The sequence below is a fragment of the Tachypleus tridentatus genome, chromosome 8 (assembly GCF_004210375.1).
Source record: "Tachypleus tridentatus isolate NWPU-2018 chromosome 8, ASM421037v1, whole genome shotgun sequence".
In the NCBI taxonomy this organism is placed as follows: domain Eukaryota; kingdom Metazoa; phylum Arthropoda; class Merostomata; order Xiphosura; family Limulidae; genus Tachypleus; species Tachypleus tridentatus.
Window position 1 is genome coordinate 44,107,027 of NC_134832.1, and position 15,511 is coordinate 44,122,537.

Genomic DNA, 15,511 nt, shown 5'->3' on the forward strand with positions numbered 1-15,511 from the left:
TCATAACAAAAAAAAAACATCAATTTTTGTTTGTCACATGGTTTGTTGAGTGCAGCACTGGTTCAAGTTCAATAAAGTTTTGAATGCGAGTCAAAAAACATGATAAATATGGCCTTTGGCCCATGACCCATGTTTACAAGTTTAACAACGTTTGAACTCTATGCATTTCCAATATGATGATCTAACAACTATGCCTTTTCCACAAGTAAAATAAGTCCCACATACAGCTTTACAGAAAAACACAAAACAGTTTTCCACTAAAAAGAAAGAAAGAACATTTTTATAGTCCACTAGTGACGGAAGTAGTGTTAGTTTATAAACAATTGATTTTTTAAATACATGCTCACAAAAATTTTGTTTTTAATTCTAACACCTACTGTTTTACATAGTGTATATCTTTTTCTTTCCAATGTAACAGTTTAAATGCTTGACAGATGGCAAAGCCTAAAACGTGTGATAAAAATCAAGAAACTGCAGATATTTTTTCATCACACATCCTTAATTTATCACAGCTTAATATCTCATTATACTATTTATATATTTCATGCTTATTTATAAATTAACTCATTATTGTTGTTGTTATACCACAATATTATAAAGTTCCATGGCACGTAAGAGAATCATACCCATTATCTACTGAAAAAAATTCATATGACCACTTTATCTATAGTTAACTATTACAATCTAACAGTTTTGAACAAATTTGAGATTGTCTAATGAACCTACCATTTCGCTGGTAATACTTGGAATTGTGAGTCCAACGAAACCCTGTGCAAAGACCAAAGTCTGTTAGTTTGATATGCCCATCTGAGTCTATGAGTATGTTATCTGGTTTAATGTCCCTGTGAATAAAGCCCATGCGGTGTACACTTTCGACAGCCAGAATGATCTCAGCTGTGTAAAACTTTGCTAAGTTCTCTTGGAAAATTCCAAACTTCATTAACAGGGACATCAAGTCACCACCAGGTATGTAGTCCATTACAAAATACAAGTTTTCTTTGTCTTGAAAAGAGTAATATAACTTAACAACCCATTCATTGTTTGCTTCTGCAAGAATATCCCGTTCTGCTTTAACATGAGCTACCTGATTACGTTTCAAAACCTCAGATTTCCTTAGTGTTTTCATTGCATACAACTGGTTTGTATCCACCTTTCGAACAAGAGCAACTTCTCCAAAAGCACCAACTCCTATTGTTTTCATTTTAACAAACATTGACTTGTCCATTTTTGCTCTCTTTAATCGAATATAATTGGATTCTTTCTGATGAAGCATTAACCTCATTTGACACTGAAGTTCTTCTGAGAGTCCAGCTTTAGCCATTTCTCTTTCCAGTTGCTGTCGCCTGTGTTCTCTTTGTTGATGAGACTTAAGAAGATTTTCTACATGCTGCTCCATAAAGAATTTAAATGCAGCAGGGGAATAATTGCGGACTTTTGACTCGCGTCTTTCCTCCTCTTTTTCTTTGGAAAGAACTTTTCTGGGTGGAAGAGGAGATTGTTGAGAAGTTCTGTATGGTGGAGGAGGAGGGACTCGGACTGAGTCGTGAGTAGAGTCTGACTGGGTAGAAGGTGAGGATGTAGATGTAGTAGACATAAAGGACACAGGGGATTCAGAGCGTGAAGCAGAGCAGGATGCTGAACTTGCAGTATCCATAGCTATTGGTGAAGGTTTCCTATGAAGTGGTGTATGCTGAGAAGGAATATAAACATCACCCTGCAAACGACAAGGAAGTGCTGACAATTGAGAGTTACAAATACTCTCCACTGTATTAACAAGGTTTGAAGAGGATGTTGGAGCACTGGTGGTTGGACCTGCAGCACCATTAGTCCTACAGCTCTCTTGAGATACTGTTGTTACATTTGTCACAGGAGCAGCACTGTAAGCCCCATTTTTATAGCATGGCACATTATTATTGTTGCTAACAGGGGTGGGTGACTGTACTGCTCTAAGAGCAGCCAGAGCTGCAATACTAGAAGCATAGCTTGGTGGATCAGTTGTAGGTACAGTGGCTTGTGATTGTGTAGGAATACCCACAAAGTTGGCATCTTGCCAGACACTGTGGTTTTCTGTCTCATGCCTGAGAGCATTCTGTGTTTGTACAGATACTGCATAGCATGGAGGAGGGTTAACAAATGCTGTAGAGTCCTGTGGTTGAGATATCGGATTATATGGAGGAGGTATGGGACTTGGGTTACGGTATATTGGAGGTGTTGGTTGAGTACCCGCTGATGATGAATAGACTCCAGGAGAATTCTGTCCTTGTGAAGAGGTAGAATAAGGTGGGGGATTGGGTGACTGACACAAAGACTGTGGATAACCAGTTGAAGATCCTTGAATATTGGAGCTAGAAGGGTTATTCTGATTCTGAACTGGATAACAAGACAAAGAAGCAACATTCTGAGGTGGAGGTGAGCTCACTGGTGGAGAAGTTGGAGCAATTGCTGTTTGCAACACAGGCTTCTGTACTTGTGTACTTTTAACAGACTGCATGATAACAGGAGACTGAGACTTAGACTGTCGAAAGCTCCATGCCTGTAAAGGAGCAGGCCTCGGAAGGACACTTGTTACAACTGTTGCTGAAGAACTTCCTACTAGGCTAGATGGTGGTTGTGGAGAACCTGCAGACATAGGTGGTGTATAGGCTGGTGGGGGAGTTCTTTTTTGAAGGGGAAGATTAAATGAAGATAAAACAGAATATTCACTACTGCTTATAGTTGGAGTGGGACTTTGTCGCCCAGAACTGGAAGAAGCATATGAGGGAGGCGAATATATGGCCGGGCTATGTGCTGATCCTGCAGGATAGGGAGGTGGTGGTTCTGAACGAGTGGAAGATCCACTCCCAGAGTAGAGACTAAGTGTTTGCAACTGCTGTACAAGATGTTGTTGATTTTGTGCCACCAAAGGGGTACGGTTGAGGGAGACAGGACTGGTTCCACGTTTAGGTGTTGACCCCGAAGACACAGAAGAAGCATAGCTGAGGGCCTGTGACCGACTGGAAGGAGGTGGAACAGGAGACATTCTTTTAAAAAACTGTTGAACTTGATTATTTGCTGCTCCACCACTTCCAACATATTGCGACTGACAGACAGGAGGTGGCGGAGTTGTGCCTCGGGGAGGTGTTGGTGGAGGTCCAGGAACCCCTCTTGGGGGAGGAGGTGGTGGAGGTGGTTCATTCAAGGGAAAGCTTGGGGACTGTTGTCTGGACAATTGAGGGTGACCAAGTGTGTCTACAGCAGAAGGCTGACCACTTGACACAAGGCGAGGAGCATCTGGTAGAAGTATATGGTGCTGAAGGCCCATGATACTAACACTAGGACTATCTGACCGAGTACTAGCTGAGCTACTATCTAGAGCAGAACTGTAACCTCCTCTCTGTCCATCCCACACAATTCCTTCATGTTGTAGACTGGATTTCCTAGAAGCCTTCAGATTGAGGAAACCTGAAATGTATAGATAACACAAACAGTTAGTATTTTTTATAAAATCTAAACCCTTACCTCCATCTCAAAAAATATAATTTATAAAAGCATTTTTAAATTTTTTTGCACTAAAATATTAAAATGTTTATCAGTTATGATCAATCATAAAGGAAAATCTAACACATACGAGATGATGCATCTCACACACATTTATATTTAAAATGTTTACTTGTAATCACTTGAACATGAAAGAAAAACGTTTTCAGGACATATAAATAAGAATATTTTATCAGACATGATAACCTTGAGATTTTTAAACTAAATAATAACCTACCACATGAAATATTACTTTATTAAGACTCAATAATGAGAGCTGAAAATTATCGTACTCTACACTTGTTTGCTCCACAAATAATCTAATTTTTTAAATATGTTTGAACAAAATTTCACACATATTGCAAACTCATCACAAAGGCTTGTCAACTATTTCAAGTGACCTGTTTCACAATGTTATTTCTAACCTTGAGAAAACACGTACTCCAAAATATTCTCTATATTCAATTTACAACAGAATACATTATTAATATCAAAGTTACAAATATTTAATAATGAATGAACAGAATACTTTTTAACTACAATAACATATGTTGAGAGGATGTCATGAGTCTTATAATTATTAACTTGTATAACTCTAGAAAATGTAAGGCAAACAAAACTTTAGAGCATATTTGACCAATCATAAAACCAGATGTTACCTATCAGAAGAAAGTGTCAATCAATGATTCAGATTTTCAGCCAAAAAAAACAACAACAATGGAACACTGCAACAATACATGGTGATTCCTCCTTCACAAGTCAAAAAAGGCTGTTACTTATGTTATTTCACTAAATAACCACAAGAAAAACATTTTTTAATTTCTATAATTTTCTGAAAAATGTCAAACATGGTTTGAAAATTGTAAATAATCACTTATTTTTCTTTTCTTCTCAGTGAACTAAAAATAATCTTGTTAAATAACCTACTGTAGGAATACAAAACATTTCTAAAAGACTAGTTATTCTTCTGGGTGAGCCATTGTAACATAACCCTCTTCAGAAACAGGTGGTAAGAATCAGGTCATGCCATCTCTTAGTATGCTGAAGATGTGAAATAGACAGCTGGCTTAACACGACCACAAGTTCTTTACAAAATGTTGAACTCAATAGCTTTTGACAAGTTGATTAATACCATTAACAATCAATTCACTGACTGAAGCAGTGTAAATATATGTCATATAATTCACTCCAACAATGGAACTCACTAATTTCACATACAATAACCTTTTTTTAGAGACTAAAATTTTGCCAAATCAGGATTTTTGTATTTTAACTATCATTTAAAAGCTAAAATTCACTGGGCATTTTGTTTTCCTGGAATAAAGCTAAAATATAATTAGCATTTACCACTAATATATTCTAATATTTCTTAGAATCCAAATTCTATTTTTACCTGTTGAGCAAATTATAATAATTATTAATAGTTTTTAACTTGTGCAGTATTATGATACTTGATCAAAGCAAATACTTACTAACATTAAAGTTATAGTTACTAAGGATATATATCCAAGATTATCTGTTTTTACTTCCTTACCATTATTATTTTTAATAACAACACCTAAAGCTTGGATAAATAAATTTCAGCTTATGCAAGCTGGTAAGCTTTCTATAGTTCAAATGATAAAATACAAAATAAGTTATGAAAAATGGATGATTTTCTAATTAGTTGTGTCATAAATTTTAGGTTACTGCTCATCATGTTGCTCTCAAGATTTCAAATGATGTTTTATGTATGCCTCTCAGTAATGTAATTATGATGTGTTAGAAAAACCAAATTATTACCCGTCACTCGCTATCAGGTACTGTAACAAAAGTTATGTAAAGAAAAAATAAGTAAAGAACTGTGGGTATCTAATGTACCTATGATACTTTTTTTGTTTATTGTTAATATCAAAGCTACACAAGGGGGTCACCTGTGCAGTTCCCATCACAGACATTGAAAACCCAGTTTTTAGCATTGTAAACTTATAAGCTTACCACTCAAACACTGGGAGGCACATATAATATGTGGATTTCATTAAAATGTGAGGAATGGGGCTTTCAACAGCTATTTTGTTATTCATATCTCTCTTTTCTTAAAAATTTTTTAAAATTTAACAAGTGTTTCATCTTTTACAAGTTAGACAAGTTCTTTAATTAACAAATCAATAATTTTCCATGCATATAATGCATTTGTTATGTTGTACTATTTAACTATGAATAAGCAAAGTGACTTTGTGTAGTCTTGAATATATTTGGTAGATATTTGTACCCAGTCTGTAAATTAATCATAATACTAATGGAAGCACAGTGCAAACTAAAGAGATACTAAACATCAAACAAATAATGTCTGTGGACAAGCCTGATCCTTCTTTGTCAGTGTTAAATCTTTTTAAGATCATGGTAAGTAGAATGTAAACTCACTGTCAATTAAAACATGTGCATGCAATTGTCTGACTTTTCACATCCTGTTCCTAACATTTACGGATTGTTTTCTGATTCATAAATCATGAGGTAAATTTTAAGTAGGTTACCTTCCTTTACCGAGTAGGGTTTATTATCTACATAAATTTTATTTTGCTGTGTATGTCAAGCAAATTGTAAAATTAATAAATTCACAAAAATTTGAGTTCTAATGAAGTACAACTAGTCCTCCTCTTCTACTAATGATTAATATCACCTACATTTGTTTAACAAAAGCTTGAAAATGATGCGTTCTGAAAGGAAAGTTAAAGTGTATATTCATTGAGAAAAACAAGTCCAGACCTTTCAGAACATACTAGTTTTATTCTTTTTGAATTCTAAAAACTGATTTCCATATCAAATTACAACAGCTAAGTTACTTCTAGTCTAAACCAATATCACATTGGATTATTGTTTTATATGACAAAAAACTTTGTTCAAATAAATTATAAGAGTTAGGTAACTTAAAACAGTAAACATTAGTATCAGAGCTGACACAGTCAATAATTTCCCACTTTCACAATTAGTATAAAATATACCTCCATTTGCATGTATCCACATAATTTTTCTAGACTTCCATGCAGTTTTTTCATGTAGTTAATCTCATTCATGGTTATCAGATGTCACAAAATTGTAAACAAAAGCTAATCTTTTTATACAAAAGTTCTTAAAAGTTATGGTGTGCATTTCTGTAATGGCTTCTAGGCATCAAGCCTATTTAAATAAGTAATACAGAATGCCTTGTATATAGAATGCTGACTAAAGTATATAACTCATTCATATTTGGAATACCTTGCTAAGGCTTCAGAGATGTTTATAATCAATTTAATCCTTTTGCAACAGCTCAGTATAACATACACAAGTACTTATACTACAACTTCTGATACAGCATGTGTACCTTCACAAAAATTGGTAGACTTTTAGTTAAGTAAAAACTTAAGTCTGCAAATAATAGAGCTTTCAATGTTGGTAAATGAATGATTTATACAGATGATACTACACATCTTTACACTATGAATTCATGCAAAACAATTTTTTAATAACAAATCATACAGTTCAGCATACACATCTTTAAATAGACACAGTACATATACTATACAGTTCCAAATAATAGTAGGTTCTTCAATAATAGTATAGGATGGAAATAAAGTTTTTTTACCTCTATATTTCAATGCCATGTGATATTCCAGAAAGTTGGATATCTTAAGGCAAAGAAGTAAAAAATGTGCACACACGTTTTTAAACTCAATTCTCACTGATAATAAAATAAGCATGCTGTAATGTTAATTTTATCAACCATATAATCAAACTGGCAAGTTATGAACTTGCAACCTACCAATTTTCCTCACATTCATTGGAAACACTTCTACTTTTGACTTTCAAATAGGCCAAAGCCTGTATGCTGCTTTACAACATGGTTCTTGACAGGTCATAGAGTGCTATAATTATATGGCCTAGCCTGCACTTGCTTGACTTGCAATAACCAACATAAGCAACACTCACTTGCAGATTTGCTGAGGAAGCAAAGTGGCCTAGATTTCTTTCATGTAAGCAATACCAGCATATTTCCCTGCTTTGTTGGCCAAAATTTAATAATCATACAGTTCCTAATAAGTATCATATGGAAAATTGCCTGAAAATAAATAATCATACACATGATTATTTGGAACTCTACAGTATATGGGTGGTAACTTCAGTCAGCAAGCAACATATTTAATTCTTTTTGAACCTAAATATCAATTTCTCACACAGCTTCTCAAGAAAGACTAACAAAGAGATTTACAAATTAGCAAAACATGCAGAAACCTTGAGCCATGTCAGTGCAAACAGAAAAGCTCAACAAATACAACTAAAGCTCATTAAATCAATTTAACTTAGTGTTATCAATTACACACTTTCTTTCAAGGTTTGCCATAAAACAGAGAATTTTTAAAGTAATCAATTTCCAATTTCCCAACACAAACATTCTAAAAACATTTACTTAACAAAATCATTAGATTTTGCTAGAATTTGTTTTAATTTGAAATATTTAATACAGAGAGAGCTTGAACACAAACAGTATATTCTGGGTTGAAGTTTTGATTTCAACATATTACATATGACATTTTTAAATTTTGTGGTAATTGCAATGTTCATGTTTGGATTTTCTGTTGAACATCAGTGTTTCTGAATACCACACTGGTACATAAATTACTGTTTCATGAGACATTTAGCTAAACTCATTTGGTCTGGACACTTTTAGTTTTTAATCTTCATAAGCCTGACTACTGGGCAGACTTTCTTTAGCAAGGACATTATTAAACACTATGGTACAGTTCCGAGACATATTTACATTTGACATATACAGGGAACTTCCCACATACTAAATAAGAAGCAAGTCTCTATGCATTTCTCTCATTTAAAGTATTAGCTCAATTAATATATAACATTAAATTTCTTAATACAGCAATAACAACATTGGCCAAATGTGACACCACGGATCACAAAACCTTACGTTTCAATTCTGCAATGGTTTCTGGTAATATTACTAAGCAGGCCCTACCTCATCAAGTGTTCTTGGAGTAAGAGTCAAAAACAATACCAGTAGTCAGGATATGCAACAGATGATCTAAAGCAGATTGGTCAGAGAAGCTAGTTCGGTAGTTTGCCTCTTATTAGTGACAAACTATTTATTATTAATTGTAATTATTACTACTGAAGAATTTTAGCAGTTTTCTAGTAGCAACTTCAACTTATCTTTTTGTATAACAATTCTGAGTCCATGTTGTTGTATAAACATTTGGATTTTCTGTTGAACAGTACTGTACTTGAATATCAATCTAGCACTCATTGCTGTTTCATGACACTTCACTAAGCTCAAAAATATCCAGATAACTTTCCAGAGTAAGTTAGCAACACTCCACTTATAAATTACAATTTTGTACAAAGTGTCAATATTTTTTTAATTTCTCAACACTTATCTTCTCTAATAAACAGATAAGGGTATTTTATCTATATAAAAAGGTGTTATAATCAGAACTAAGTAGCAGAATTATAATGAATATATTAAATTTGGAATTCCTTTAGTCAAGGATATTTTTTCTCTCTCCCCCTCTGGATGGAAGAACTTTACAAAAGTTTCCTAAGAAAAATTGGAGTACACAGAAATTAAATAAATTACTACTGTATAACTCTACTGCTCAAATTAGTACAGTTTCTACACTCCTAGGACACTCATTTTTACAAATGCATACAAATAAACCAAAATTAACATTTTTTTTTACAGCAATAGTTCACTGTACTGATTTATAAGAATTCTTAAAACCTTTTCTTCAAAAACTTCCAGTTTCTAAGACTTATTCGACACTTAAATTAAAGGATCGTCATTAAAGAATTACAAAAACTATCAGGTGAATATTTTTATTGCTTTTAAAATTTAAGTTATTTTTTTGTCCTAAGGAAGAATAAAAAATCTGACCTTTCATGAAAACTGCCAAGTTTTCTTTTATATCCCTTCTTAGCAAGATATAAAACTTCACACACGGGAAAATTATGTATGTTTATTAATACAAGAAGTACTGACACCAAAGTCGAGTTTGTTCAGAAAGAGCAGTACAACTGTTACCCTAACCAAAGACTGCCTGCTTAATCTTAAGGAAAATATGAATTGGATAACAAACAACTCTAACCAAAAACATTATAATACAGAATTCAAATTGAAAAATTGGAGGAGATAAACTGTTTTCTTTCTAAACACCTTTAAAACAAAGATCAACTTGGATATGTAAAAACAATGTGGCTCATGGCAAGTAACCAATAAGGCATGAATTTATTAAGACTGCTATTAATGTTTAAATAAATCTTATTGTTCTTATGATGAAATGTCACATTTCAAATGTGTGACTCCTTCCATATGAGATTCATTATTACTGCAATGGAAAGAAGACCGAATAATAAGCCAGACAAACAGAAAAGGTTGTGTGAAATATGGAGGTCAACTTAATATAGATTTAATAAATTGCCACATATGTCTTTTAACTTTAATATCAGTCGTGTTCCAATTAATTACAACAACTTAAAATTGAATAGTAAAACCAAATAACTATACATTTAACAACAATTTTCTGCAAGTACAAACAATTATAACAAAATAATTCCATTTTTACGACTTAGCAGTGTTCAAAACAAAAGTTCGAGTATTCATATTTCATAGTTTAGCGTCTTGAAGAGTTTTTAACAGTCTCAACAAACTAAAGGTTTATCATTAATTTCTAAGCCAAACAAGTAATCAGAAATAAAAACTGACCCAGTAATTAATACAGCTTACTTAATACATTGTCCTAATAAAGCATATGCAGTCAGTAATATACATACATACATATACATATATTTAGACACACACACACACACACACACACACACATATATATATATATATATATAACGATTTGAATGTACCAATTTATCAGTTGGGTACCCTCACTGTTACCAAAATTTCAGTTGTAACTTCAACATTAGTTCATGAGATTCAATCAGCTAACAGGATAAAATAATCATAGGAAATATAAACACGTATAAATCAAAATAAAATATAGAACTACTACAGGTTACATATTTTAATCAATATTGATGATAAAGCTAATACTAAAGAAAGAATACAACTTTACTTACAACACATGAAAACTAGTTCTTTGTTTCACGCGCTATCACCAATTCCTACTCCTTGAAATCAGGAAGCTATTTATAACCTTCCCTAACAATGTCTGTAACCAATGAAAACTCATTAAACAGTTCTAATAATGTAACTTTAGAGCAGCTTAACATCCAAGATAAACTGTAAACAACAAGTTAACTATAAGCAGTAGTTAATACGTCAAAAATCTAATGTTTATGAATACAAAAAAATTAATTAATAAAAAGGTATTACAATAAATAGTAAAATATCAATTCTTTTTAATAAAATATCCGTATTAAATGAAATATAAAGAAAAGTAATTTACTAAACCTAATATTAGCTGTATCTAATACAAGCCTTCACAAATATTTTTATATCTAGGAACCATGCCAGGTCTGATACAGAAAAGTTATGGAACATATTTTCAGTTGGTGGTTACAGTAAACAGTAAAAAAAAGTAATCACTAAAAATAAAGTTAATCATTAAACTTTATTATATAATGTATATTAAACTTTAATATATAAAATTATTAAAACAGTAAACTAAATCACTATAACTTAGGTGGAGTCTTACAATGAATGAAAGTAAAATAATCACTGTGACACTGAAAGGCCAAGGAAATTTCATAATAGGTCTAACCTACTCATTACTACAACATAGTACAATGGGGACTATGTATATTTACTTTCACAGCAACAAGTGCATGCTAACAATGACAATATCAACAACCACTTGGTATTAATGCCCAAACTAACTGTCTTTGAACCTGTCAAAGTCTAAACACATGCACTGATTAGTTGAATTGAGAGAAAGATGAAAAACAAGACGGCAAGAAATTAGTAATGCATTGCACAATTACAGCACTTCATTTCAGGTTGAGGGCACACATGAAGTGCTTCTGAATCAACCACTGACATCCTTAAAAGTTTCATTTTGGACTCAAAGAATATAAAAAATAGTTACAGACTTCCAAGAGACCAGAACCATCCTAGATTTGGGTTATGTTTAATACACTCCTACACACGAATAAAATGGAAGAAAATACTAACAGCCACAATGACATATTCAGTCACCATGGTAACCTGGATTTGTTGAGGCCTGATCAAATAAAACTGTTTAGCTTTAACTATCCTCCATGAGAATTAAATTTACTGAGCAGGTAGCTAGAAGTAATAGATAAAGTTAAACCTTAAAATGTACAACTGTTAAAAAGAAATGATAAAAAACACAGCAATAATAAAACAAGACTTACAGAAGTAAAACAGTTTAACATCAAAGTAATTAAAAGAAACTACTGTGACTGAACTAATGATGTATTACTGTATTATTTACAGAACTGTTATACAGTTTGCATAACTACAGTGTGAGGTTACACCAATAGGAGGCAAAATTAATGGTTGTAACTACTGTTCACTACTGCCTTATAAACATTATTGCAGTTAAAAACTCAAGTGCCAATGGTCCTTTTGTAAGAATAGCTAATAGCACGCTATTTCAGGTGTATTTTCTCATATCAGAACTAGCCTTCAAGATAAATGTTCCCTACTGACGAAAAACCAACTTAAATTTTATCTTTCAAAGTACATCAGTGTGTGCAGATAGCCACCTGTCTCAAAACTGATTTTAAAAATGCTCAGAAAAACTGAAAAAAATATTTTTAGGGTTTTTTTTCAGAATGCCCAAAAGGCATAAGTAATCTTACCATTTTAAGCCATTCTGTAGTTGTCAGTGAGACATATATATACATACATATAAAAGGTTACAAAATTAAAGATGATATATTAGCACACTTGGTTTATCAAAACATTAATCATAAAAAGTAACATTGGACAGATTTTTATCCACCTTTTCTGTGCACCAATGGCATTAATAGAAAAATATTTGTTATACATAAATTATCTTATCAAAGTGCTGTTGAAATACTAGGTTACAGGTAACTTTTGATCATGTTACAATTGTCAGTAACCAACCAAACATTGCACTATTCTAGATGATTAGAAGCTACTTTTTGTGCGTGCGTGCGTGTGTGTGTGTGTGTGTGTACACAATATCACACCTATGTTATAATTTCTGGCTTTCAGTTAGAATTAATAATCCACTCAGATTTGAAAAACTTGGATAAAATCATGCTGCCATCTGAAATAGACAACACAGATCCCAGGAACACTCTTATGCCAACATACCACAAATTCTTTATCATTAATTACCATTATGAAACCTAGTACAAGCCTCACACTAAGTAGCATCAGATGAAAAACATCTGTTAACCTTTAAGTTCAAGCCGAAAATTTTGTATTTTTATAAGGCCATTTCTTTGTCATCCTTGTTACATTGAAATGGATTTTGAAATGGGTCACTTAATATCAAATACATTTATGTGGAAATTTCTCTTCTCCACCTTGTTGTACTCTTCAGTACATTTACAAGTTTCTTAAAAATGCATCCGTACTGATCACATGTTCTAATAATTAATGTAATCAGTTCTACCATTTTATCTCCTCTCTCCCTATTAGGTATAGCACATTATTCAGTTGTAGTACTAGCAGAATTATACATACATACAAAAACGAGTGCCACAGCAACAACTAAATGAGGTCACTATAAAACCTGTTTATACTAAATATGTAGTAAGTTAATACTGAAGCTTTCTGTAGCTGGTTAACCTCCAGTTTAACAATTTTGACCAATAAGGTAATACTGATATTATGAACCACTTAAAGAAGTAGAATACTATTTTCAAAAATAGAGTAATTCTAAAAACTTTCAGAAACATTGTTACAAGAATAAGATGTGGTCAAGCATTCTACAAATATTATTCTCTCTATTTTTATGCTTCTCTAAACTAAAACTGAATTTGATTCAAATACCTGTAAGGTTTCACACTCCCCTATAAAAGTTTTAGCATTCTTATCAATGGGTATGTATTAAAAAGACCATTAGAATCTATTCTGTTATGATAATTCAAAGCATTTCACAGTTTAATGGAATTTAACTAACCTGATCGAGTCAATCCATTAGCAGTCTCCAATGTCTCATTCCCACTATCCTGCATATGAGTTCTAGAATGAGGCTCTATTGCAGACTTCAAAAATCGAAATGCAGATTCCTGAAATAAAATATCAGTTTCATTATATACATAAGATTAACTGTACAATCTTTATCAACCTTCACCTTGATGTTGTTACTGTCATTAGCCTAAAAAACAATGTTACCTTAGAAAACATGAAATGGGAGCATATATTATTATTACTTAATATATGGTTGTCAACATTCATCTTTCATTGGTAGACTATTCTATATTATCTGACAAAAATAGTTCAAAGTTCATTTGAACTATCAAATGACTTTGTGTATCAAGTTACTTTGTAAAGTTTATTTGTTTTACATTAGTTAATGTAACTTATAATGTGGGTCTTCAGTAACTTATCACATTCTAAATTACATTAACTAATGTAAAACAAATAAACTTTACAAAGTAACTTGATACACAAATCATGAATGCAGATCCAAATACATAAACTCAATGACTGGTTCAATCTATCAGCTTGCTTACTATTTCCTCAAAAATATCGACAACTCTCTTTCCAACTTGTGATGCATTTACTGTTAGATATTTATTTTAATACTGATATTTGTTTCAGATAAACTTGCACTTAGAAATGCATGTAACTTGTACAATTAAATTTGTATTGCAAAACTCCCACCTATTAATTAAAGTTGTAGAGTGTAAGAATCAATAATGTATATGCATGTGTAAATGCTGGTATTGCTGTTTTAACAGAAATTTCTCAAAATTCACTTTATACTCATAAAATTAACCAACATAATGCACCAAAAGAAAGTATATTATTGGTTTGTTACAGCTGGTATAATATAAACCTCAGAAGCTATAAATGTGATGAACACTTAATAACCGAGACCTTCAGATATCTGATCAGGAATGTTTTTAGATTTCGAACATTACAAACCATTTAACTTCAGTGGATTACCACTGGAATTTAGTATTTCTATGACAGCATTAGGTAACTTCAGCAGTAAAAAACATTTATGTGATCATCCATGATGACAAGAAAACCCACTTGTAGAGAAAATTATATATGTAAAAACAGCTGGTATGGGTAGAGAAAGCACTATGTAGTTCTTTCTCTACCCATACCAGTCATTTTTACATATATAGCTTTTGTGATCAGTGAGAGATAGCTAGCTCCCCATTAAGTGAATTGTGCCTATATCAACTCAAAATTAATTAGCTCATCCTGAAGCCTCAACAGAATATTAAGGAAGTTTTAGATTAAAGAGAAGACTCAATGTCATTTGTACTTCTGCAAATTTTTTTGATTATGTATAATAACCATTATTATAAATTGTATTATTGTTTGTACATTAAAATATATTTGTATTAAGAAAGAAAACTTTGTGTATCAATCTCATTGACAAATATCACAAATTTGATACACAGACATTTAATTAACTTCTAAATCCAAATTACAATTTAACTCAGTTAATAAATTGGAGGTTCATCCATGATAAAACATAATATGTAACAAAGTAAATCTCTGATGCTTTCAAAGAACATTGTATTTGCATTCTACCTATGCTCTAAAAACTTCTAGGTCTCACTTAATCTTAGTATATGAATCCTGTAACTAGTATGTAAAAAAAAGAAATTACAACATTATAAATATAGCTTATAACAGAATTTAGCCATACGTTTATATGAAAGTACCAATTTCATTTTCAAAACTATATGTTGATGAGAACTTTTTATGTCTGTTCATAAACAATGTCTTTTTTTATCATCTACAAGACAACAAGTGCATTTCAATTGTATACAAAATCTCTTGTTATTACTACAATCCAGTATTAATGTATGCTGTATGGCTGGGTAAGTTAACTGT

General features: G+C 32.2%; 1 protein-coding gene across 4 annotated transcripts in view; it reads right to left on the reverse strand.

The window, feature by feature from the left end:
* Positions 1-15,511, reverse strand: part of wts (serine/threonine-protein kinase warts) — a 66,272-nt gene that overhangs the window by 16,112 nt on the left and 34,649 nt on the right. For all 4 annotated transcript variants that reach the window (XM_076448665.1, XM_076448668.1, XM_076448667.1 and 1 more), the window contains 2 exons: positions 13,611-13,719; positions 727-3,441 (listed from right to left, as the gene is read on the reverse strand). In XM_076448665.1, coding sequence (XP_076304780.1) covers positions 727-3,441; positions 13,611-13,719 — 2,824 coding nt within the window. The remainder of the gene's footprint in view (positions 1-726; positions 3,442-13,610; positions 13,720-15,511) is intronic.